General features: G+C 53.2%; 3 protein-coding genes and 1 long non-coding RNA gene across 26 annotated transcripts in view; 2 read left to right on the forward strand and 2 right to left on the reverse strand.

The window, feature by feature from the left end:
- GAS7 (growth arrest specific 7) overlaps positions 1–6,773 on the forward strand; it is a 201,061-nt gene extending 194,288 nt beyond the window's left edge. For 15 of the 18 annotated variants that reach the window (XR_004523775.2, XR_004523776.2, XR_004523783.2 and 12 more), the window contains one exon: positions 599–647. Coding sequence is in view for 2 of the 18 variants with exons in the window: in XM_033847251.2 (XP_033703142.1) it covers positions 599–712 (114 nt within the window). In the remaining 16 variants the exon portion in view is untranslated. Of the gene's footprint in view, positions 1–598 lie in introns of all 18 variants that reach the window. The other 3 variants (XM_033847251.2, XM_033847252.2, XR_004523778.2) reach the window with 2 other exon arrangements.
- On the reverse strand, positions 2,709–17,989 carry LOC117309462 (uncharacterized). 6 transcript variants are annotated; one of them, XR_012328649.1, is made up of 5 exons: positions 17,866–17,977; positions 10,951–11,550; positions 8,580–9,599; positions 7,994–8,129; positions 2,709–7,257 (listed from the first exon to the last, which is right to left on the reverse strand). It is a non-coding gene; the product is annotated as an uncharacterized lncRNA (long non-coding RNA). The 6 variants fall into 6 exon arrangements; XR_012328648.1 differs by having other exon boundaries at positions 8,580–9,602; XR_012328647.1 differs by having other exon boundaries at positions 8,580–8,969; positions 9,268–11,550.
- Positions 10,953–17,872, forward strand: RCVRN (recoverin). The gene is made up of 3 exons (XM_004329399.4): positions 10,953–11,333; positions 14,382–14,493; positions 17,445–17,872. The coding sequence occupies exons 1-3, from the start codon at positions 10,953–10,955 to the stop codon at positions 17,558–17,560; spliced, it is 609 nt and encodes a 202-aa protein (XP_004329447.1). The 3' UTR covers positions 17,561–17,872.
- Positions 17,990–22,965: 4,976 nt separating the features above from the next.
- GLP2R (glucagon like peptide 2 receptor) overlaps positions 22,966–25,344 on the reverse strand; it is a 49,282-nt gene continuing 46,903 nt past the window's right edge. The window contains exons 12-13 of the mRNA XM_019944105.3: positions 25,150–25,191; positions 22,966–24,127 (exon numbers count right to left, since the gene is read on the reverse strand). Coding sequence (XP_019799664.1) covers positions 23,792–24,127; positions 25,150–25,191 — 378 coding nt within the window. The 3' untranslated portion in view covers positions 22,966–23,791. The remainder of the gene's footprint in view (positions 24,128–25,149; positions 25,192–25,344) is intronic.

The raw sequence follows: 25,344 nt of genomic DNA on the forward strand, positions 1-25,344 counted from the left end.
GGGCATGGGGCCGGGGAGGGCCATGGCCCTGTGCCGTGGCGGCAGGCCAAGGAGCTGCTACAGGTGAATCTGTCTGGCAGGTGGGCACGGGCTCGGGCCTGTGGGTGACCTCTTGCGATGGACATGTCAGTTACCCTGGATGTCCACGTGAATCCATCCCGAGTGCATCACATAGATGCGTCACGATAGTTAAAATAGCTGGAGATGTCCTTGCCTCCCCTGGCGAATTTCTTACGATGCTGCAACTATTCAAAACCTCTCAAGCCGACGTTCCATTTGACCTGTTCTCAGGTGGTAAATGTGGAGACTGATGGAAGGAGAAACAGGTCACAGACCCTTGGGCCACCTGCCCTTTCATCCACCCTGACGTCTGGAGGGTCACATGCACGAGGGAAAGCAGGGCAGAGGCCAGAGCTTCAGGCCCCCGGGTCTTCCAGCCCCTGCCACGTCTGTCCCTCGCACGGGCCTCCCCGGGGCCTCACAGCCCTCTAGAGAGGCTGCTCTGACGGGCACGAGGGTGTAAGCAGCGTGGTTCAGAGGATATGTCCCTGGCTCGGCCGCTGCCTCTGAAGATATCCCTCTTCTCCATCCCTTGCAGACAGTCGAGCCTGTGGACCAACTGCTTCGAAAAGTGGACCCAGCCAAAGACAGGGAGCTGTGGGTCAGGGAGCACAAGACGGGCAACATCCGCCCCGTGGACATGGAGGTCTAGACACACGGCCTGGGGTCCTGCCGAGGAGGGGCTGGGGTCCCACGCAGAGGAGGTGGCGCTCCTGCCGGGGGGGACCTGCTCCCAAGCCGGGCTGCCCTCCCACCCGCTCTCCTGGTCCACTGAGGAGAGGGGACAGTGAAGCCAGAAGGGCGGCCCGGATGGCCCCATGGGGAGCTCCCCAGTGTTCCCAGGCCGAGAAGATGGATCCACAGCCCTGCCCTTGTCTCCAAGGCTGAAGCCCCCCCCCAAGTCCCATGCCGTGCTTGCCACTCCGAGAACAAACCGAGGCTGGAACGTTGTGGTCCCTGCTGAGCACCAGAGAGGTCCCCTCCCCACCCAGAGCCAGCTGTGTCACACGCTCACGCCCCTGGAAGCCCCAAGGCCCTTCCTCCAGCCAGCCCGCTTGTCTCCAGGGCTTTGGAAGGGCGGGGGAGAGAGGTCTCTGTCTCCAAGCCAAGTGTCAGGATCAGAATCGTGGATAGAAGGCAACTTTCAGCTCAACAGCCCGCACCCAGAATCCTTTGCAGCAGCCCTCCCTCTTTGTTTTTTCCCATTGCGTATTCTGGGAGCCCACATCCTGGCTCTTCTCTGCTACTTTTCATCACTGGGCGTCTTGGGAAGAATGCCTGCCTCCTGTTTTCCCAGACCGACCCTGCCTGCAGAGGTCAGGAGGGAACTACCTCATTCAGCAAATTCGCCCCAAGTTGGAGCATTGAATCGTGCTTCCTATTAGATCGGGCATCAATGTCACCTGCTGTCTCTGGGCAGCCCCGTCCACCCAGCCCACAGCCGCTTCCTCGGGTGAGCTCCCTCTTCCACCCTCGCTTGTCCTGGGGGCTGGGTCAGTCCCATGTTGGAGATGGGTTGGGGCAAGTGTCTGTCGCCCCCCAGATGGCCCCACCTGCCTAGGCACAGCGGGGTCGGGACCACCGTCTCGTGTATGGCTCTCACTGGCAGGCACTGTGCAGGCATCGCAGACTCTCGTAGCCGCAGTACGTGTCACCAGGCAGTCTGGCACCTTGGCCTCTCAGCTCCTGCACGTTTCAGATCCCCGCACGGAGCCCCTGCTTGGTGCTGCTACCCCCTTGCCCTTTGCCCACCTCCCCATTCCTGGGAGAGCCTGGTCTGAGCGTGACCTGGGAAGCTTTGGCACCGCCATCGGGTCCTCACTCATCACTTTCTCCCTTACGTGTTAAATCTTGAGAATCAGCTCGAGGCCACGGGAGGAAGAAGAGGGCTGAAGGAGGTCAGACGACTTGCAAGGGGCACGTTCTGGCCCGGAACCCGCACCCTGAGAACCCATCTTTCCTGTTAATCTTTCCCTTGATTTCTTCGGATTCACAGGACTCACGTGTTTCTCGTGAGGGCAGACGTCTGAGGTAACTCACTGGTCCTTCTCTCTGTCGTCCATGCTGGTAACCGATGACTTGTTATTCTTGACTCTTTTGGCACCTCTGCCTTTTGGGTCCCTGTGGCGCCCTCGTAGTTATGGTAGAAAGATGCCGTATAGCCTAAAGCAAACCAAGCTTTGCCAGTTTTTTTATTGAAACATCCCAACCAGAAAGGTGAGCAGGAAGGCCTTCACCAACATGGAGGCCAGCAGGACGGATGTGTGTCTGGCATGGAGAACCACTCCTGGTCTGAAGTTGGGCCATGACACCAGCTGCCAGTTTGGGGATATCATTTCTTTGGTTTCTCTGTCAAAGATCGGTGCTAGTAGTAATTGCTTTGTGGCTTAGTAAACTAATTTGTGGGCGATTTCCCGACATTCAAAGCCAACAGCCTTGTTATTGACGCAGATACTTTGAGTGTGATATCGCTCGTTGATTTTGTTTTCTCATCCCCATCTGAGGATTCCGGAGTCTTCTGTGCTTCCCTGGGGCTCTCTTGCCTCTCTCAGGGTAGCCCAAGTTGGCCCCTTGTGGGCCAGCCTATTTTCTGAAGTCATTCTTTCCCCCTCATCCTTTTCCCTCGGTTTCGTTAGCCCTTCCACATCTTTTTTCTTTTTTCTTCCCTCCTTTATTCATTCATCAGGCATTTAGCTGAGCCTGGGCAATGTGCTAAGATCTAGGGACAAGGTATGGCCCTGTCATCCGGGAAGCCCACAGTCTCTTGTTTGGTATAGACTTGTCTTTTCTCCAGGGGTCTTGCAGGTCAGTAACTTTGGCATTCACATACAGGTTCTCTCCGCAGAATTTAGGTTTGCAGAGACACTGTCTGTTGTGCGGATAGCTCTTCTTTCATTCGTTCCCTCATTCACTCATTCATTCATTTAATCGGCAGACACTTGGGGCAAGCCAGGCATTGTGCCGGTACTAGAAATGTAGCTGCGTACCAGACGGGCACTCCGCCCCGGCCCCCCTCTATTCTCCATGTGGAAGGGGGATGTTTTCAGACCTTTCTGGGGAATGAGAAGCTTGCACCCCTTCCACATTTAACCCACTGGGAGCCTGTAATCATAATACAAACTACTGCCATGCGGCATTTACCCAGGGACAGAGAAAGCAGGCAGCAACAAGAGTATAATCACCTGGTCCGCCAGACCCTCCATGGCTCATATCCAACTCAAAGTTCAGAGATTTGTTTTAAATAATTCTTCTCACTTTACAAAGAGGAAGAATGAAGCCGGAGGACGGCCAGTGAGAGCCGTGAAATGAACAGCGAATTACAAGCAGGGCTGGAGTCCGTATGTTAACAGGGTTCCGCATGTGGGTGAAATCAGAGTTAGGATGAAGAGTCTGGAATACCTAAAAGCGCGCTTCGGAGGGACCCTCGGCCCCGGCGGTGGTTTGGGTTTGGGTTTGGGCTTTGGCGCGTAGGTTATAGGAGGGTCTGCCTGGCTTGATTCAGGGTGAGTGGCCCCAGGCCATCCTTGAGCACATCCGTTGTTCCATTTCTGAGGACAGGTGAGCCTCTTCTACCTGGGAGACACGGGGGCACTTCGTTTTGTCTGTGATAGCCTGATTTTTTACAAAACAGTCTCTAAAACAAAAGTGAACTGCCACGAAAACCTCCAGGAAAAGCTACTTGTTCCTCGCCATTTCTTTTTTCTCTTGCTTTTGATCGGTATTGCAGAGCCCTGGCCAGCTGAGCCACAGGGACGGCTGCCCCGAGGTTCTGCCCGTGGAACCGCCTTGGGCCTCCTTTCCCTGGGGCTGATTAATGATCGAAGCAAATAGGAACCGTACAACTCAGGAACCAGGGGTTTGTTTCTGCTCCCTTTGTGAAAACCAATCCATTACGAGATTAGGGGATGGGTGCAGAGAAATCCTGGTGGAGCCAAAGCCCCTTCTTGGCAGTTCAAGCCATGAAATTCAAAGGACGTCAAAGACCTCAGCTTGTTTAAGTGATTTTACTTCCAGCTGTGAGGGGCCTTGACAAGGAGAGTTTAAACAGGATTCTGCAGACCTGCTGCTGACTATGTAGGTAGGGAAAGCCTCGGACAAATGTTAAGTGGGGCGCAGACCAGCGGCCGGCTTCCTTAGCCGGCATACTGTCTTATTTCCACAAACCTCCCCGCCCCTACAAGTCCCCCTGCCTTTTCTTTTTACAAGTTTATTGAGATCTTTGACGTTTGGTATCGGGGGTTCATTGACATACAGTATAATTCACCCTTTTGAAGTCTACAGTTCAGTGAATTTTGACAAAGGTACACAGCCTTGTAACCAGCACCGAAATCAACGTGGTATTTCCATCACTCCAGAACATCCCCTCAGGCTCCTTTGATGTCCATCCACTCCTCCCACCCCCAGCACCTGGTGGCCACTGATGGATTTTCTGACCCTGCAGATTCGCCTTTTCTAGAATGTCATAGAAGTGGAGCCACACTGCGGCAGCCTTAGAGTCTGGCCTCCGTCACTCGGCCCGTTGCCTCTGAGTCACCTTGTGGCTGGATGTCAGGAGCTTGTCCCCTTCTATCTCCGAGTAGCGGTCCGTTGCATGGGTCCGTTGCATGGGTGCATCCTTGCTTTTAAAATGAGTTGTCTGCCCCCGAAGTTCCTGGCCTGGGGTCTTAAGCTTGTTTGCACGGCTACTTTCAGCCAGCGGCGCCCACGAGCGGTTCTTGGGGCTCACGCCTGCGTTTTCGGATCGTTTTAGGTTTTTGACAATGCAGAAAGCTGCTGGGGTCGGGGGGAGGGGGCGGGCAGGGTCTCCACTGCCCTCCATTTCCGCTGGCATCTCAGCTGGTAGTTCTGCTTGCTTCTGGGGACCCTCCCTTCAACTCGCCCAGTCCCTGCCATTTGGTGAGGGTTAGAGGGTGTGGAAGGTGGGTGGAGGGAGCGTGGATGAGAAGACAGGGAGCCCATCACCACCCTCTCCTGGATCTCTGTTCCTTCATCGGCAGACTGAAGGTGTTCGTTCTAGACGGTCTCCCAGGCCTCCTCCAGCTGCTGCGTTCTGTCTCCTCCCCTTGGCACCTCCAGTTTTGTACCCTGTGCCCACGTCATGCCCAATCTGTGTCCCGTCAGCACGGCTGTGCGTGATGTCACCTAACACCCTCATGAGAGGGATACCCAGGCGCCTCTCTGTTCAGACACAAAAACTTACGAGTTTCGTGAGCTGTTGAGAATGAGGTAGTTCCTCCTTGGACCCCTAAAGAAAGCAGAAGCCATTAATTTTCCTCCACCAAGTTTTGACACCATGTCCTGAAAGTCACTTCCAAGGAGCATAATAAACAGGCATGAAGACACGGCCCCCTCCCTTCAGGTGCTTGTCGCTGCCGGAACTTTGCTCACCTGGCCTGTGCCCTCACCGTACTGGATGGTGGCAGAGAGAGGGCCACACCCAGCTGACACTGGTCAGCTCTGGGCCTGACCCCCAAGGTAAGAACTCCTCCAGGCACATCCTGATCGTGCCCTGCTCAGTGAAAGTTGAGCCCCGGAAGGCAACCAGCACCTCTCCCAGCAAATGGAAGACATTCTTGGGTCCAGGCCAGGTGAAGGTATGGGCCATGGAACCCAAGTCACAGGGCCCCACGCTGCCAGGGACCACGAAAGACTTTCACACCATGAAAGTCATTCCTGTCGGGCCCTTCCTGAAAGTGAGGGACCCAACTCCCCTTTCCTGGTTTGGGTGAGACCAAGACAAGGGACAAAAACCAATGTTCCATTTCCCCTAACCCCCTAGATGCTGGGGCGTGGCTGTTGGGTGCCTTTGTTGGGAGGTGCCTCTGAGGGAAGAGGGGCTGTGATGAACTTGGATCTCTATGCGCTGTTCAGGGGAATTGACCCTTTGTGTCTGAGGGAAATTCCTAATGGGATTGCAGCGGCGGGATGCAGGGGCTCAGACACGTGCGTGCTCTCCTGGGGACAGTGTGACATGGGGATGAGGAAGGAAAGCATATGGTACCAGGGCAAGAGCACCGGACTGGCCCTGCTCTGCTGTCTCATTTGTCCCATAACCTGAAGTTAAGTCACATCCCCTCCCGGGACCCGTGTGTTACCGAGTGGAGTTGCTCCCCATCCGGCGCCACACGCGGCAGCAGACTGGCTCTCGGGACTGTGGCCTCCAGGCAGCCATGTGGACCCAGGGACAGTCATTCAAAGGGACACGAGCCATCCTTGGTGACAGGGGCCCCAAATTTGCCTCTCTGCCCTTAGGAAGGAGATGAAGGGGGTGGGCAGCCCTTTCACAAACGAGCACATCAGCAAACCCCATGAAAGTGGAATTTTCTAACAGACTTGCTTGTTTGCTCTGTTTTCTGTAACTTTTGCTAAATACTTTATACATTTTTAACGTTAAACAGCGGTGTCTCCTCCAGCATTCCTCCTCCCAGAATGAATGTGTTTACTCCACACTGTGTATCCTCCCATCCCCTGGCTGCCTAGATCAGTAAATAAAATTGACGTACTATAATTTATAAGTAACACTCTTGAAACTCTGATCCCTATGGAGGCTGTAATCCACCCTTCCCACCCTGTCCCCACCCCACCCCCAGCCCCGTAATAGCATTTGTGTGTATTAATGCTGAAAAGTTAAATGTTTAAAGGGTTTAAATTTTGAAGGCGTTTGCTATATATAATTGTTCTGCATTATTATAAAGCATTTTCAGGAAGTTAAATGTTCTCTTTTTTTTTTCCTTCGGCGCTGTGTGTACACTTGAGATGCTTAGATTCATCCCATGTAAAATAAACTGTCCAGAGACACTGAGTCGTCCCACTGGGCAACCCTCTTCCCTGGAGGGCTGCCACACTCGCCTTTGTACAAATGGGCTCAGCGTTCCTCCCATACTCCCAGGCTTGGTGATAATTTTACCCCCGATGACTTAGCAGAGGGACAAAGGGCACCTGGGCATTGACCCCCCCCACCCCCCGATGGGTATCACACTGTCAGACCCACACCCCTGGCCCCAGTCCCCTCCCCTGGAGACTTCTGTACCTGTGAACGGAAGAGGCTCCTGGCTGTTATTTCTTCTCTTACCCATCCATCCATCCATCCAATAATTATTGAACACCACTGTATGTCAGACACTGCTCTCAGTACTGGGAACACATCAGTGATGAAAACAGATCAAGAACCCTGACCTCATGGAACTTATTTTCTAGCTGAAAGAGACAGAGTAATGAAATGATACAGTGTGTGTGAAGATGTTAGGTGTTATGGAGAAAGGGCGGGGGGCGGGGATGGGTAGTTTCAGGGGTGAGGGTGGGTGAGTTGCAACATGAAATAGGGTGGTTGGGGTGGCCTCAGAGAAGGTGACATTTGACCAAAGTCGAGGAGACCTGGGACTTTGAAGTCCCTCCCTGGGAGGAAGCCTGGCAGGTAGCTGGGGGAAGCATGTTCCAGGCAGAGGAGGTAGCCCCTGTAAGGGCCGGAGGCACCTAATGGTTTGAGGCCAGTGTGGCTGGAGGGCAGGGCGGGCAGACTCTGCAGAGCTTGGAAGGCCTTGCAAGGCCTAGGACTTTTACTCTGGGGGCGTGGGGTGGTCCAAGCCGGGTAGCGCGTGCAGCCTAATTTCCTTGCTGTGGGGCTCGCTAGGGGGTCAGGGGACCAGGGCAGCCATAACCCGGCAGAGGGGATGGTGCCTGCAGGGGTGGCCACGTGGAGGTGGGGAGAATGCTCAGGTCCTGGCCGTGCCTTGAAAGTGGAGCCAGCACGATTTCGAGCCAGATTGAAAGGGGGGGGGGGGGTGACGGAAACAGAGGCGCTGGTGATGACGCCGAGGATGTCGGTCCAAGCAACCCGAAGGATGGATGGCTATTTACCGCAATGGGGACGCCCTTGGGAGGGGCGTTCCTTCCCATTCTCGGCCTCCCACCCGCCCTCTCCAAAGCCCCTTACCTCTCTGCTTCCTGGCCGGGGTCGAAGGGTCCGCTTGCCGTTCAGCTCACGCAGGGGAAGGTAGAGGAACGGGATGGGAGCTGGGGGACTCCCAGCTTGGGGTGGAACAGGGCCAGCCTCTGGGAAGAGCCTGTGTCTTTCAGTGAAGGCCAGGCCGGGAGAGGGAGACACAGAGTCACTGGCTGGAGACGAGGCCTTCTCCCCAGTGGTCTTAGGGGTTCGGGGAGAGTTTATGGCCCCGGCTCAGACTTAACAAATCCGTTCACAATACATCATCCCCAACAACTTGTTTGGCTAAGGAGCATAAACTCTCCCTCTGATAGAAGATGTTTATTCAGGTTTTCAAACAAACCTCCAGGTCATGACCCCTCTCTCGGCAGCATCAACACAGCTGCCTGTGGTCCCCTCCCACGGTTGGGCCCCTCCTGGGCACAGCAACCTGAAGAATGTGGACAGTACCTGCGCCTTCCTCCTTGCCCTTGGGAAGGGCAGAGGGACTGGGGGAGCTCTGGCTGCCTTCTGTGTTAAGCCGGGGCCCTGCCTCCTTACCCGCCTCTTCCGTCGTCATGGCAACCCAGGTCCTCACCTTCAGAAATGCGGCTTCTTGACCCCTCTGCTCAGGCCTCCTTGAGAAGGGAGGCGGCTGTAATGTCTTGGAAAGAGCCCTCAGTAGGGAGGCTGCCCTGGGCTTTCCTCCTGGCTTCGCCATTTGGCAACTGTGTGACACAGGCAGGTGACATCCTTTTGGAGCTTGGTTTCTTCCTGTAACATCGGCCTCGCCTCACCTGCAGTCTCGGTGTGGATACCCAGGAGGCACTTCTAATCACCTCCCATGCCAGGTTCAGAGGCCAGGGTGAAGGCCTCTGGCCTCACTTTCATGGCCTGGCTTTTGTTTGTTTGTTTGTTTGTTTTTGAGTCCAGTGACTGTCCTGTTTCCAACTGCTCTGGAGAACAAATGCTGCAAGATAGTGAAAGTCTAGACAAAGAGAAAGGGCTCCTTTCAAGAAACGATATGCTGTCACAAACTGATGGGAAAAAATAATGACACACACATACGCACCCCACCCCCTAACATGAAGGCCTCCTGAGAAACACTCTGGACCCGCAGTGGGTGGGGTGGGCAGGAGGGAGAGGTCAGCACATCTGTGCCTGAACTTCTGGGTCCTTTCTGAGCAACACCAGGGGAGGCTGGCAGGGGGCTTTCTCCCAGCAGCGGGGACCTGCTTTCCCCTGCCATTAGCCTGTTACGAAAAAGGACAAAAACCCCGACTCACCCGCCTAGACACTGTGGGCTTCATTCTTTAAGGTTACCACCCCTGGACAAAGAAGAGACATTTCTCCTGTCCAAGACGGCGATTCTGGGGTTCCAGGCGTTATGCCAGCCAAGCCAGGGCGCCACCGACCTCTCCTTTGGGTGATGCGATTTCAGGTGCAGACCTACTCACGAGGGCTCTTCCCTGTGGCCTGTCCTGCTGACCGAGCTGACCGCAGCGGCGGAAGCCTCCCCTGGTGGAGCTCCCTGTCCCCTGCTTGTCCAGTCACTCACTCAACAAGCATGTTGTCTGCCAGCTCCTGGCACCAGGCTTGGTTGCAAACTGATGACCTGCTGCTGAAATGGAGCCACAGATAAGTTATATTTATCCCACCCTATGTTTTTGAAAATTTTTGAAAATTTGGAAATCACTCTTAAAGTTTGGAAATTGCAAATTTCCAATTTTTCCAAATTTCCAAATTGCAATTTTCAAACCTGAAAATCTGATTTCTGGATTTCTTTTGGCTTACCAAAAAATCTAGTAACACCAGGCCATAATCCCATCTGACCACATTCAAATGGAGTCAAACACTGGCAGCCCCTGCCATGCAGGCGTGGGCCTCACCACGCCTACTGCCTCCCTGACCCCCGGCTTCACTCACACACTCCACTTGCTGGCCCCTGTAAGCAGTTTAGTTTTTGATCCCTGTCATAGAAGAAGAATGGCAAAAACTAACATGCATTCAGCTCTTACTACGTGCCAGGCTCTATTCTAAATGCATTGCACGTATTAACTCGTTTCACCCTCACAATAACAGTGGGAGAGACGCTATTATCATGCCTGTTCACTCAAAGAATAGTCACTGAGGGCCCAAACCCGCCAGATACCCTTCTGTCGATGGAGATGCAGCGGGCAACAAGACAGATAGAATCCCCGCCTTCATGGCGCTTTCATTCTGGTGCGATCCCAGGCAGCAGGCAGAATACGTAAACAGTAAGTCAGAAGGTGCACGTGCGATCAAGGAAGAGCAGTCAAGCAGGATAAACAGCCTGACGGTTGGGGTGCTCTTGTTGACAGAACGGTCACTATAGGCCTGGCCGAGAAGGCGACATTTAAGGAAAGCCGTGAAGGAGGTGAAAGATCAGGGGAAGAGAATTCTAGGCAGAGAGACGTTAAGAAACGCACCTGGGGTCACACAGCTAGTAAATTGCAAAGCTGAGATTTGAACCTGGGCTGCTTCCAGAGCCTGGCTCCTGACCCCTGCATTACAGGGCCATCCCTGTCGCTGAGACCCTCAGAAGGCAGGCAGGGAACATCGTTGCTCTTAGAGAGCTAGAGCTGGTGGGGTAAGTTGGCGCAGGGATGGGTGAGGGGCAGTGGGAAAGGCCTCAGCTCAAGGCTGCGGCTCTGAAGATTCGGATCACCTGTCCTATCCTCCCAGAAGGCCAAGAGGGATTGACCTCCTGCTGTCAGCTCTTTATTTTAATCTCAGGGGGCTTCTGGGAGCTCGTCTCCCCACTCAAGCTCCGGGCCCCTCCTCCCTCCAAGTACAGGGGTGAACCAGCCACAAATCCGCCTAATCCACCAGCATCTCAGGGTGCAACCGCCTCCAGCAGCACCCAGCCAGGCAGCCCGGAGACCCCATTCCTCCCACACACCCACCCACCCAGCGGCGACAGACCGGCTGGGCCCACACCTGCTCACCCATGGGGAACAGCAAAAGCGGAGCCCTGTCCAAGGAGATCCTGGAGGAGCTGCAGCTGAACACCAGGTTCACAGAGGAAGAGCTGAGTACCTGGTACCAGTCCTTCCTGAAGGAGTGTCCCAGTGGCCGCATCACCCAGCAGGAGTTCCAGACCATCTACTCCAAGTTCTTCCCCGACGCCGACCCCAAGGCCTACGCCCAGCACGTGTTCCGCAGCTTCGATGCCAACAGCGATGGCACCTTGGACTTCAAGGAGTATGTCATCGCCCTGCACATGACCAGCATGAGCAAGACCAACCAGAAGCTGGAGTGGGCCTTCTCCCTCTACGATGTAGATGGCAACGGCAGCATCAGCAAGAACGAAGTGCTGGAGATCGTCACGGTCAGTGGCAGCCTCTGCGCTCCCGGCGGGGCTCACCCGGGATCAGGACCCCCCGCTGCTGCTTCCGCACAGCGGGCCTGGCTGGGGGCGGGGCCGGAGGGGGGAGTGGGGACCCGGGCTTTGGGAGTCAGTGGCTCTGACAGCGTGGCCAGGAGGGGTCTCCAATAGACCAGTATTAATAGAGGGCTGGGCGCGTTCCCACAGCTTCACTTTCCTCCTAAAGAAGAAGAATCTGGGTATTGCCTACTATTTACCTTTATTGTTTCCCTCTTTCCCTCCCACCTTCCTTCCTTTCTTCATTAAAATGTCCTTCAAAACCTTCCACAGGACGTACTCAGATTCTTTCACAAGTCATTATATATATATATATATTTATATTTATATTTATATATATGTAGCCACAGGGCTTGTGGGATCTTAGTTCCCCAACCAGGGATTGAACCCAGGGCCATGGCAGTGGAAGCGCCGATTCCTAACCACTGGACCGCCAAGGAAGTCCCTCACAAGTCATTTTAAAGACACATGTTTCAAATACATTGGCCCAGGATAAGTATATCCGATAAGATTTTTAGATGTCTGAAAAAGAGTTTCATTTAATATATAAGGAATTCATGCAACTTAGAAACCTACACAAAAGAAAATGAAAATCGCCTTTAATTTCATTATCCAGAGAAGACTACTGTCAACATATGGGCATATACCTTTCCAGTCCTCTATCTGTAGATTTAAAAATAATTTTAGAACTATGACATATTCACATATGGTTTTTAGTATACTTTTTTCAGCCACTATTTTATTATGAATGTTTTCAATATCAAACTGTTTTTAATAGCTGCTTAGAATTCCATCTTATGGACACGCCGTAAAATTATTTAACCATCCCTATATTTTTGGACAATGAAGACGCTTCTGTTTTTTCCTATTATATCATTTCTATTTCCCTTCATTTAGTATCGTTTTACAGGATCTTTTTTTTGGCCCCACTACCCCATGCCACTAGCTTTATTTCTCTAATTCCATTCCTGTTAAGAGAGAGAATGTTTTTCCTATTTTATATAATTTTGGATGCATTTGCAATCCTGCTTTCATTTGCACAGTTCTTCCACCCTTATTAGGAGAAACCATAAATAAAATAGCTAAGCATGCAGCTTGTGGTAAGTGGACTCTGCTTGGCCTCCCATTAGGGGCAGGTGTGTGTGGGAACCTCGCTGGCCTCTGGGCGCGGCCTGTAGAGCAAGCTCCCCTGGATTGGCAGGTGGCCTGGGATGGGGACCACTCCCTCAGAACCACCTAAAGGATGCCAGGCCCAGCAGAGGCCTACAAGTTGGTGTTCCTTCAGGGAAAGGAGGAGTTGGGGGAGGAGAGAAGGAGGGGGGCATCCACAGCTGAGGCTATGCAAGATGATGCCGAGGGCTTCCCTGGTGGCGCAGTGGTTGAGAGTCCGCCTGCCGATGCGGGGGACATGGGTTCGTGCCCCGGTCCGGGAAGATCCCACATGCCGCGGAGCGGCTGGGCCCGTGACCCATGGCCGCTGAGCCTGCACGTCCGGAGCCTGTGCTCCGCCACGGGAGAGGCCACAACAGTGAGAGGCCCACGTACCGCAAAAAAAAAAAAAAAAAAAAAAAAAAAAGATGATGCCGAGCCTCTACTATTCACCAGGTTCAAGGTCACTGGCCTGGGAGTCAGAAGTTAAGGATTCTGGTCCCAACTACTTCACCACCAAACTGCATGGCCTCGAGAAAACCATACAATCTCCCAACGCCCAGGGTGAGGATGCAACTGTTCGTTCTCGGTCCGTTCACCAAGGCCCTGGCAGTCCGTCCTTGGCGCTAGAAGCGGGGTTGGCCGCCAGCCAGCCACTCCCAGCCTTTAGCCGTCCAGCCTGCACATGGTTCCCTGGCTCAGGACAGACGGAGGAGTTAAGGGAGCCACTGCACTTCAGCGCCGGGAACCTCTGAGCTCTGAGCGCTGTCAGCAAGGCTGCTGCCCCAGCGGCCGCGTTTGGTTTCCTTGCTTCTCTTGTTACGGCACAGGGAGCTGAAAGGGGGCTTCTAAAGCTGCTGACCTTCCCCCCAGGTTAATTTCACAGGCGTTACTGCCCCTGCCTGGCTGGCTCCCCGATGTCCCCAAGGCCTGGTGGGATCCTAGTAACCTGGAGCTGAAAGGGCACATCGAGACCACCTTGTCCCTTTCCCTGATCACATATCCTTCTTTGCTGGATATTGTCCATCCAACTCCTTTATTAATGAGACTAGAGGGAGGTGAGACAGATCCTTGAGCTTTAGGCTAAATCTCTCTCTGGATCCCTCCCTGAGCAGGAGGGTAACCGAGGGGCTTCCCGAGACCTTCCCCAGCGCCTAGAATGCTCTCCAAGACATTCCAGAATGGCACGCGATGCAAGTACAGAGGTTCTGGAACCAAACGTGCCTGGGTTAGAATCTCCACTCTTCTGCTTCCGGCTGGGTGACTTCTAACAAGTTAGTTGACTCAGTTTCTTCCTCTGTGAAACGGGGCCAATAACCCCCACCTCATAAACTTGTCATGAGTCTACAGGTAAAAAGCGCCTAGAAAAGTGGCACACGTTAATCACTTGACAAATATTAGCCCTTACAACCAAGGTACCACCTGGACCCAGAAGAAGCCGTTTGATATTCTAAAACTTCTGGGGAGTGGGGTTAAAGGTACCAGTTCCCAAACTGCAGCCTCGGGGCTGCTATGGGATTATCACCAGGAAGTTTTTGATTCTCATTTTCATTTTCTTAATAAGATGAAAGTCATATGTCTACAGGGGCAGGAAATCCAAACAGTGCAGAAAGGGACAAAATAGAAGGGAAAGCCGTCTTCACCCCTCCCCCACATTCCCTGTCCCTTCTGAGGATCTCAGAAGTACAGATGCCCCTTCCCCACCCCCAGGAACTTGGATTCAGTAGGGTGGGCTGGGGCCTGAGCATCTGCATTTTAACCTCTGCTGTGGGGCATCCTGGTAAGCGACATGGGTTCCCCCAGAATTACTCCCTCTCATGGGTTCTCCCTCTTTATTTCGTGTAGGCTATTTTCAAGATGATCAATCCTGAGGATGTGAAGTGTCTTCCGGAAGATGAGAACACCCCGGAGAAGCGAGCTGAGAAGATCTGGGGGTTCTTTGGCAAGAAGGATGATGGTGAATTACTTCTCCTTCCTAGCCTTTGATTTCACAGTCATGGGCTGTGTCCTAGAGATCCCAACAAGATTGACCCTTGCGAGTCCAGTGCCCACGCAGGACCGAGGACCCCTCCTCCTGCTGCGGGGCTGTCGGAAGGGCTTCTGTGGGGACTTGCGCAGAATGGTCAGTGGGCAGTTGTGGGACCCCTCTGGAGCTGATGGGAAATGGCACCAGATCCCACCGCTCATAAAACTCCATCCCTGCCTGAGATCTCTGGGGGGAGGGGGAAGGCTCTAAATGATGGTGTGCTTTGGAAGAAAAAAACATCTTTTGTTATGACAGAGTTAACCCACGTTGAAGGAATAGTAAAACGTCAAGGCAACAGCCCATTAGCAGTTTGTATGCAAACATGCAAACGGCAAGTTTAGAGGCTTTGCAAAGCAAACCACTTTCTTTTCCAATGGAGTGCCTGTTGTTTTTAGACACTTTGGTTTACTTGTTTGCAAAAATGCCTTCTGCACGGTTGGGACAGGGTAAACCTCACTTCAGAATAATCTGAAAGCATGGAGTCCCAAGTAAGTGGGATCTCAATTTACATGGTTTTTCCTTTAGGAAGTTAGTTTGGGTCCCTTGAGAAGCATGGCCAGATGGGATTAGAGTTCGATTAGATTTCAAGAGATTGATGGGGGGAAGGCGTATGAGGAAAAAATGGGGAGGGGTCTGGAAGAGGCAGGGATAAGCCATCAGACTGCAAAGCAGATGAAACGTTTATGCGCAGAGGCAAGGTAAGCAGGTTGGGTAAGAAAAGTCTTAGACTGCAGTGCTGGGCTAGGACAGTCTTGGCAAAGCTGAGGGGGTGTCCTCAAGCCCCCTTCTTCCAGGATCTGGCCTGTCTTGGCTCCCTGCCCTGTTCGGTCTGGCTGGGAGCAGCCTGTGGGGAGTACGGCCTTGCATTGTAAGCGGAGATGGATTCCACAACTGGGCAGTGAGGGCTGCCGGTGCATGAGGCCCATGTCCAACTCGGGAAAGACACAGGAGAGGGGCTGGTGTCAGATGGGGGCTGCAAGCTTGAATGACCACAGGGGCCGTGATGATGAACGAGAGAGAAGTGGACAGAGGCCCTACTAAGTGATAGATAGGGACTGGCGAACAGTGTGGGGCGTGAGGGCCTGTCTGGTCTTACGGCCTTTGGTCAATTGTTGCCACGCTGGAATACAGTGCCACTGGGGCCCCACCATCTGATTTGTTCAAAAGAGAGGCCAGCAATCGAGATGTTTAAAATCCGAAGTGCCTCAACTGATGAAACACTGCGTGGTCCAAGCACATCTGAGGAACCGGTATTGGCCCCTTTTGTGATCTCTGGGGCAGTCTCTTCCCAAGGTTCCCGGGCACAGGCCTGAGCAGGCTGTTCAATAAGGACCCTGCTAATCTGCGGTCTAGGAAGAAGGCAGATTAGCAACCAGATCTTTGACGTTAGGGCCAGAACAGAACTAGGGCGAGGCGAGGGAGGTGCCCTGGCACAAAATTTAAGGAGGCACCCATTCTCAGGTGCCAGCCCTGTGCTCGCAGGACCCTAAAAGTGAGAGCCTCCTTAAATTTTGGAGGGTAGGCCCCTCCCTTGCCTCACTCAGATGTCACCTCCCCTTTGAGCCCACCTTCTCTGGGATGCAGACTGGTGACACCTTACCCCACTGGCTCTTTCACCTGCTTCATGACCCCCTTCTGGGTCTGCCATGTGCTGAGTCCCTTGTTCTGCTACGTGCTAAACTGCAAACTGACCCAGGTGAAACTCACAGGGAGGCTGAGACAGTACTGCTACCACGTGATTTGTGTTTTCACATGGCCCATCTGGAGACAACGCCTCACTCCTGGGAGGAGTTTCAAGCTATGTGTGAGGCTGATAGAGCAGCTGGGACTTCTTCTTCTTCTTTTTTTATAAATTTATTTATTTATTTTTGGCTGCATTGGTTCTTTGTTGGTGCGCACGGGCTTTCTCTAGTTGCCGCGAGTGGGGGCTACTATTCATTGCGGTGCCCGGGCTTCTCACGGCAGTGGCTTCTCTTTGTTGCAGAGCACGGGCTCTAGGTGCGCGGGCTTCAGTAATTGTGGCTCCCGGGCACAGACTCAATGGTTGTGGCGCACGGGCTTAGTTGCTCCGCGGCATGTGGGATCTTCCCGGACCGGGGCTCGAACCCACGTCCCCTGCATTGGCAGGCAGATTCTTAACCACTACACCACCAGGGAAGTCGGCGGCTGGGACTTTAAAACCCAAATTTCACCATCCTGACCTGCACAGGGAAACAGGCTGGATCCTAATCCAGGAAGGATTAAGGTTGCCGAAAAGGCCTGGAACATAAGCCAATGGCGAAACCCAAATAGCTCAGCCAAGCTTTACTGAGCACCTACTACATGCAGGACTATGAGCATAGCCATGAGCAGGAAGGAACAGCTGCCTCGTTCTAGGGTCATTTCTACAGGTGACTGTCTCCATCAGACAAACAGTTTCCTGGGCCAGGGAGCATTATCTCACTCCTTTCCACGCCACACCCTGCCCTCTGCCCCCTGCAATGACCTCAGCCCCAAACACAGTGACTCTGGCACAGAGGAAGGGCTTAGTGAGTGCATTTCACTGGATAGAACTGAATTCAATAGTTGGGGACAAGGATCTCTCTTGTCCTAAATGGGAAGGTAGATCACGGATGCAGAGACGCCTAGGAAAGGATCACCAGCCAGTCAGAAGAGACACAGCACACTTCCTCGAGGCCCGGCAGTGCCTGAACTTAACCCTCTTGTTGCTGGTTCCTGGGGAGGTCCAGGGGTCCTAGGGTGGAGTCAGGGGTGGGGTTACCCTCCGGGGCACTGAGACTCAGTATTTTCATAATAGATCCATCCGTACTGGGTATGCTGGCCGACGTCAGCTTTATCACAGCCTATCCTGACTGTAGTAATTTCTTCCCCCCTGTGCACAGATAAACTTACAGAGAAAGAGTTCATCGAGGGAACCCTAGCCAATATGGAAATTCTACGACTGATCCAATTTGAGCCGCAAAAAGTGAAGGAGAAGCTTAAGGAAAAGAAACCCTGACGTCAACTGCTCAGGTCTCCTCCCCGTCCCCCACGCCCCAACGTCAACTGCTCAGGTCTCCTCCCCGTCCCCCACGCCCCAACGTAAACACGCACGTGCACACGCGCCCCCGGGGCGGGAGAGCCTCCAACCCGCAGCACATTAACCCCGCAGCACGGCTTCCTGCCAAACGGAAGCGTCTTTAGCAATTCACCAAGTCCCAACCACTATACCTGCCTGCCTCCCCTCCACCTGCCCGCCAGCCCAGGCTTCCGCAGTAATCCCAGAATTAGGTCACAGGAGGCCTAAATATCCCCACCCCGTACCGTGTAAGCTCCTTTGTGGATTGTTGGGTAAGCAGGTTCCAATAAATGCAAGAGGAGCCGGGAACATAGCTGACTGGTCATTCTCGAACTGGAAGAAGAAATGATTTCTGTCGGCTCAGCCTCAAAGACAAGGATGTGTCGCAGCCGTAGGCCAGGGTGCGGGGACTGTGGTGCCGAAGGAGAGACAGCACAGCCATGTTCTCGCGCAACTCAGGGCGCAGAGGAGACCACAGACCTTTAAGGAGTCGGTTGAGGTGGTGAGGTTACCATGGAGACACGCAAAGCACTGTGGGAAGACAATGGGAGGGGCCGACTTGCCCAGAGATGGGGAAGGTGTTCCTCATGAAGAGGCATGTCAATTAAGGCCCAGTGGACTGCCGTGGGGGAAGGGTGGTGGTGGGGAAGCAGTGTGTCTCAGAGACCCTGAGGCAGGAATGAGCGTTTCGAGTTCTAGGGCCCTGAGAAGGCCAGTGTAGCCAGAGAGCAGAGAGGGAGAGCGGATTGTGAGGTAAGCCTCCAAAGCAGACAGGGGCCAGCGCATGCAAGGCCTTCCCTGCAGCCCAGGGGAGGTGAGGGTGGTGGGTACCGTGTGGGGTTCCAAGTAGGAGGGATTTCTGTTTGTAAGAGGACCCTCTGGCAGGGTAGAAATAAATCAGAGGGGCAAGCCCGAGGCCTGGAGATCACACTCTTACAGTCGCCCAGGTGGCCTGGGCCAGGGGAACAGCAGTGGGATGAAGAGAATGGGACCTGCTCGGGAGATATTTAGGAGGTAGAATGCACCTGACTGGTACAGGGGAGGAGGGAGGAGCAAGGATGGCAGCCAGGTTTGTGGCTTGGGTGCCGGGTGAGTGGTGATGTCATCCACCGAGATGGGAAACACCAGGGAGAGATGCTGGTTTCAGGAGATAATGACAAGTTCAGTTTTGATACGCTGCAAGGTGAAGGGAGATGGCCCTGAGGCCCCTATTTCTAGGGACAAGGAAAAGGAGACGCAGAGACAGCAAGCAGGTCGCCCAGGGTCAGCTAATGAGCAGATGCCAGGCCAGCACTGCCCACTGGCCCACACTGCCTTATCAGAGCTCTAGGGCCTGGAACACCTCAGAGCTCCACTGGCGGGTTCTCGAGAGCATTGTGTTCAGTTTTGAAAGTTCATTTATTCTCCAGGCCTAAGTTCCAAGATGAGGTTAGAAAAATGCAGGACATGCAGATGTCCTGGACACTTGAGCAACCTGTGTGCAACGCTCTGAGGCTGGGGCGTCTCCATCTGCTGGTGTGGGGGGATCACCCCAGCTTTAGCAACAGCAATGGCACAATCACCGCCGCCAGAAAGTGCCGCTCTTTGTGGAGGGCGAACTGGAGAGTCATCGTAACACTTACGGATGGAGCGTTTCCTATGGGCCTGGCATCCTGCTAGAGGCTCGGCATTATTTCACTGATGGAGGTGTTATTATCCCCATAGTGTAGATGAGGACACCAAGGCCACGAAGTAAGAGTAGGATTTGGTACTCAAACAGGAGTCCCTTTGATTACACCAGGCTGCCTCAATAGTTTTCACCTGGACATGACAGGACAGAGAATTCTGGGATTGCACAGCATCGGAGCTGGAAGTGAGAGGGGGCTACACAGCATCTGGTCCAGTGGTTCTGGGGGGAGGACAGTAATAACCTGCCCAAGATACCCCTCCAGTATCAGACACAGCGGGCCACCCAGGAGCCATGTGGGAGGGAGACGAAAGACCCAGGGTGGTCTAGGGACAGAACCAAAGGGCTCAATGCCTCACTCCAGTGCTCTTTCCACACACACTGCCCTCCACGACTCAATCTGGTTGATTGGGGTATGAAGTTGGGAGCTTTTCACGTCTCTCTGAGGTCGAGGTATCCTTGTCACTCGAGTCTAAAAGGATAGACACTGCATAATAACCTTGTTGGTTTGTGGTTCAACAAGAGACATAAAGGGGCCACTGGACCTTCTGTTGGCCAATGGAGGACCCAAGGGTCATAACCTAATTAGCACATCTTCTGTTAGCTTGGGGTGGCAGGGCCACTTGGGCTGGGATCCTGTACAGCTCTAGGGCACCCTGTGGGCAAGATGCTAAGAGAACTTAGAGGCAGTGCAAAGTCCAACTTGACGGAAGAGAAGAGAAGGAGGTAGGGGTGGTAATGAGCTATGTCATCAAGACTCTTCCAGATGCAAGGAACGGAAGACCCAACACCAGTTGCTGTGGCACAAATATTATTGACTCATGTAACTGAAATTCCAGGAGTAGCACCAACTTTAAGGTCAGGCTTAATCCAAGGGCTCCAGCAAGGTCTCAGGGCTCTTCCTCCATCTCCTGGTTCTGCTCGCTGCTGTGGAGTCTCCATTCCCAGCCAGGCTTTTCCCCCAAGAGGGCTACCAGCAGATCCAGGCTTACTTCTTTGTGGTTCCAATTTCAGCAAGAAAGAAAAAATGCTTTTTTTGGTCAAGAGTCCCAGGACTGTCTCTCACTGGCTCTGATTGGTTCTATGTCCATCCCTGACCCAATATCTGGTGCCAGGAGGATGTCATGCTCAGACTGGCCAAGCAGATTTTCATGCCCATCCTTGGGGCTGAGGATCGAGTTGGAATGACTCAAACATCAAGGACTGAGAGTGGGAGATGTGTGATTTCCAAAAGGAAAATTTTGGTGCTGTTAGTATAAGAGGGGTGGGTTGTAACAATAGATGTCCACTATAGAGACTTTGTGGAGGTCACTTCACATCTCTGAACTTCTGCTTCCTCATGTACATGGAAACTCAAGGGCAGAAACAAACTCGTCAAGAACAATAACCCAAACTGCTCTCACAGGGTCCCAGCCTCTTGTGCAGTGGCCCTTGGGCATTTCTTAGCATCCCCAGGAGGCACCCCAGACAGATTCATCAATAGGTCCCTCAGTGCCAGGTACCATTGCTGCCACTGGTCACATTTCCACCACAGCCAAGGCTACAGTGCTTCTGACGTGTCCAAGCTGTGTGCTGGGCTGCTGGTGTGCTTTCTGGTCTCACCAGCCATCGATGTTTCTAGAAAGTGTTCCAGGTGATTGCAAAGCCAGGATTGAGACCCACGAGGCTGGATCTTTAAGGCAACAGCAAAGTGAATGATCTAGGGAGTGGTCTAGAAGAAGGCAGACACTTGCCTTCCACCCTTTTGACCTCTGACCTCTGCTTCTCTCTCCGACCTCTCTGCCCACTCTTCTCGGTCCCTGAGACAATGGACCACCCAGGTTCCCAGGCTTAATACGGCAGCTCTTTTTCCCACTTCTGGCCAGGAACAGTGCACCAGATTCTCCAGGGGCAGAGACCTTCAGCTCCAGTGTGAAACCAATGTAAAAGAATCAACAAATCAAATTAAATAAACTTATGTTAATCATTAGCAGAACAAGAGCAAGCAGCAGTGTGTGTGTGTGGTGTGTGTGTGTGCCACCCCATGTGTGGAGTGAGCGGGGAGGGCATACTTACAAGTGCTTGAAAAAAAGTTCCTTCTACTCGTGGCCGGGTCCTGGGTAACTGACCCTCGACAGCATCTGATGCTCCCAAGACGCTTCTGTCTTGTCTCCTTTGATGAATGTGTTCTGAACCTGCTCTGAACTGGCTATGCTGGACAGTAGCTGGGAATACGACACGGCCCTGCTTTCTAGGTGCTAATGGGTTGATGAGAAACGGCAGAGATTTTTGCAGAAAGGAAAAAGTAGGACATATATTTTAATGATTGAATTGTGGACAATCTGGACACCAAAAAACAAACCTTTGCTTTGTTACGTACTTGCCTAATGTCATTGCTTCAGTTTCCCCTGTTGCACAGCAGAGCCAGGACTGGGGGGAGGGGAAGATGGGCACCGGCCTCAGGTGCGAAATTGAAGGTAAGCGACAAAAAGCTCAGTGGTCAAGATAAATAATATTTTCATGCAATTGTTTAAAAATGAAAATTAATGTTAAAACGTCCATGATGAGCAAAATATCAAAATTGTATATAGTCAGGACCAGACCCTTTATTTGCATCTCATGGCCTCACTTACTTCACCCTCATCCCAGCCTTGGTTCCAATGAAATGTCATTTTTATAAATGGCCCGTGGGCTGTAGCTTGCAGATTTGACTTTTTTTAATATTGCATTAAAATATTACTTATCTTGACGACTGTGGGTTTTTAGTACTCTCTTAAATTTTGCGCCTGAACTGAGGTCTGCTTGCCTCACCCTGGTCTCTGTCCTGCTGCAAAGTGTCCTTGACAATGGAGTTGCCAGGTGAAACACAGGATGTGCAGTGGATTTGGATTTCACGTAAAGTATATCCCGTGGGATATACTTAGACAATAATAATATTCATTTATCCAAAATTCAAATTTAACTGAGAATTGTGGATTTTTTTAACATCTTTATTGGAGTATAATTGCTTTACATTGTTGTGTTAGTTTCTGCTGTATAACAAAGTGAATCAGCTATACGTATACTTATATCCGAATTGTGTATTTTTAATTGCAAAATCTGGCACCCCTACTTGATAAGTATCATATCGCGCCTCCCCCTAATATAAGGCAGGACTTGGTCCCACAGCATAATACCCCGACCACCCATGTACACATACATTTTACACGCTGTAAAAGTGACGCTCCTGAGAACTGACACCCTGTTTCCATAGAACGTTCCTCCCTTGACCTTCCTCAGCCTCTTGCCTTACAGCTGCAGCCACTGAGCCTGACCCTAATCGCCTGGGCCCTCCTCAGCCTCCAGAAGCACCCTCCACTCAGGGTCTGGGCACAACTGACTCCCCACCTGCAGACCGGGTCCACAGCCCCGGCCCCCTCGGTGCCTCCTCGGCGTAGCCACAGTCCTCTCGTTTCAGCTGGGTCCCCTCCAGCTCTCAGCATCCAATTCCATACGAGGAGCGGGACTCTTCTCAGTGGGGGACTCAGGGCCGGGAGAACAGTGGGCAAACCTCCCAGAGCAGAAGGTACGGCCATCCAGGTATCAACGGCAAACCAAAAATGGCAGAGAACGGTAGGCAAGTAAGGCTTGAAGCAGCCAAGCTCAGACAGGCAGGCGGAACCAGAAAAGTGAGAAAATGACCAACAGCAACTTTCAGAGGGGCCCTGGGTGCTGGGGCCAACCCTCCGAGGAAGGATGGGCTCGTTACAGATCAAACAGAACTGCTGCTGCCCACGGATGAGAACTGAGATGGAGAGAGGGAGGGAAGACTTGACAAGAGAGGAAGAAGAGAGAAGGGAAGGAGAGGGCTCTGGGGGGCAGAGTGCGGTCCACCCTGTCAGAGGAGGGCAGGCGTGTCACAGCTGCACTGCTGAATGCAGGACTCCGGCGGTCTCTCCCGCCAGCGGCCAGCTCAGGGGGACTTCTGGCTGCTGCCTATCCTGCCCCAGGTTTTCAAAATGTGGGCTCGCATCAGAATTACCTGGGATGCTTGTTACACAATTCCCATCGCCGGCCATCGTCCCAGGTGCACCCTCTTAGAATCTCTGCCATGAGTCAGACTGCATTTAAAACACTTCGCAGGTGGTCCTTGGACACACTGAACCCGACTTCAGATAGACACCTTGTACCATGAAGGGTAAAGGAAAGATAGCGGCTCGCCTCTATTTCATAGCAGACCTCTCTCTGTATCCTAGGGCTCCATTCACTCGAATATGGGCCCAGCCCGGAAGGCTGGTGGCGCTCTGGGAAACACACCTGCGGGGGTGATGAGGATGACCGGGCACGCAGCCTCTGTCGCACAGAGCAGGGCAAGCCGGGAAGAGACGTCCAAAGTAGGCGGGGCGATGTCACGTCGGAGTGGGCGGGGTGCGCGGGAAGTGGGCTGACTCTGCACCCGCAAGGTCAGCAACGTACAGCTTGGCCGCCTCCTCCCTCGCCCATCTCAGGAGTCTCCGGGGAGCGGAGCCAGAGAGGTGGGCTCCTGCCTAGATCTCGCTCTCCTCGAGAATCTCCTCCACGGTGTGGACCAGGGTGAAGTCCCCCTCGCTGCTCTCCGACACGCTGCTGCCCCGGGGCCAGGCTGCGTGGCCTTGGCGGGGCAGGGCGCCCGCCACCCGCAGGCCCTCCTCAGTCGAGTGCAGGAGCTGCCCACCGTGGGGCGAGGGCCGCGCCTTCTGCAGCTTGCTGGAGCCAGTCCCCTCCGAGAGCTTCTTGGGACATTTCTCTAGGAATCGGAAGTTCTTCCCCAGGACCCAGGCTCTGCAGCCCGAGTGGTGGGCTAGCAAAAAGCGGGCCCACTGCTTCCGCAGCTCGGCCTTCACCTGCCAGGTGAGAAGAGGGCGGGGTTACTGCCTGGGAGTCACTGAGTCCAGTGTCCACTCGGCAAATGTGTATTGAGTGGCTACTCTGGACCACCCTTGGGAAACCTACCTTCTCACTAGGGGAAACGAACAAAGAGAAGCAAACAAATACATGTGAGCAGAGCAGATGACAGTGACACTGCGAGGCCTTTAAGCAGGACAGTGGGGTGAGGAGACTAAAATCTGAGATAGGGTGTTCAGAAAAGGACTGTGTCGAGGTGACATTTGAAACCTGCCTGGTGGATCATGGGTCCCTGCTTGAAGATACAGAAAAGGCAGCAGTGAGCCAGACGGAAGAGGTTTTGATGTCAAGAGGCTTACATTCTAGCGGAAGGAGACAGAAATCCATATTTAAACCTGGGGTGGGGGGAGGGGAAGATGACAGGGAGCCAGAGATTCCACCAACTCCTCAAGTCAGGAGAAAACTGCTCTGGCCTCTTCCCCTCCCCCTTTCAAGCCTCTTTCTGGGGGAGCAGAGAGTCGGTTGGGGGCTCTGCAATAATATTAACAATAAAAATAATCGTTGTTACCATGCATAGGACCTTTACCATGCATCCCTGGGGTATCACTGCAGGGTAGGGACCACTGTTATTCCCATTTTACGGACGAGGAAACTGAGGCTCAAAGAGCCACGGTGACCTGACCAATGCAGATCTCCTAAGTGGGTGAGTCATGGCCTGAATGCAGATTTTTGGACTCCAGAGTTACAGCTGGTAACTGTATGACACTTTGATACTCCCAGGGCGGCTCCAGTGGGGCCACGGTTGGGCTCTGGAAAGAAAACTCATCCCAATACCTTTCCCCATCCGTCTAAGATGCCTGCTGCTCTCTCTACTGGATGTCTGTGGTACCCATTTGTCCCAGGACGTGCTGGTCACTGCACACCCCCCCATGGCACCGTCATGTCAACCGAGCTCTCCAGGGGCAGTAGGATGCCGGCCCCAGCCTCGCAGGGAGCTGGGATGGCAGCGTGGAAAACGTACCTCTCCATTGGAAAAGCAATACTGCAAGGCCACAAGCAGTCCCTGGAATGAAAGGAAGAGGTGGCGTGAAGCTTGACTCAGTAGAAGGTGTGTCTGACGGTTACTTGGCAAGTCCACAGCCCGGCCCTAGTCCTAGTAGCCCCTACAAGAGGCAGGCAGCTACTCGATTGTACTAACTAGAGTCAGTCATAATGA

This window comes from Tursiops truncatus, chromosome 20 (assembly GCF_011762595.2).
Source record: "Tursiops truncatus isolate mTurTru1 chromosome 20, mTurTru1.mat.Y, whole genome shotgun sequence".
NCBI classification, from domain to species: Eukaryota; Metazoa; Chordata; class Mammalia; order Artiodactyla; family Delphinidae; genus Tursiops; species Tursiops truncatus.

Coding starts and splice junctions, on each gene's coding strand:
- RCVRN (XM_004329399.4), top strand. CDS start 10,953: ATGGGGAACAGCAAAAGCGGAGCCCTGTCCAAGGAGATCCTGGAGGAG. Junction 11,334..14,381: donor AAGTGCTGGAGATCGTCACG/GTCAGTGGCAGC, acceptor TATTTCGTGTAG/GCTATTTTCAAGATGATCAA. Junction 14,494..17,444: donor CTTTGGCAAGAAGGATGATG/GTGAATTACTTC, acceptor CCCTGTGCACAG/ATAAACTTACAGAGAAAGAG.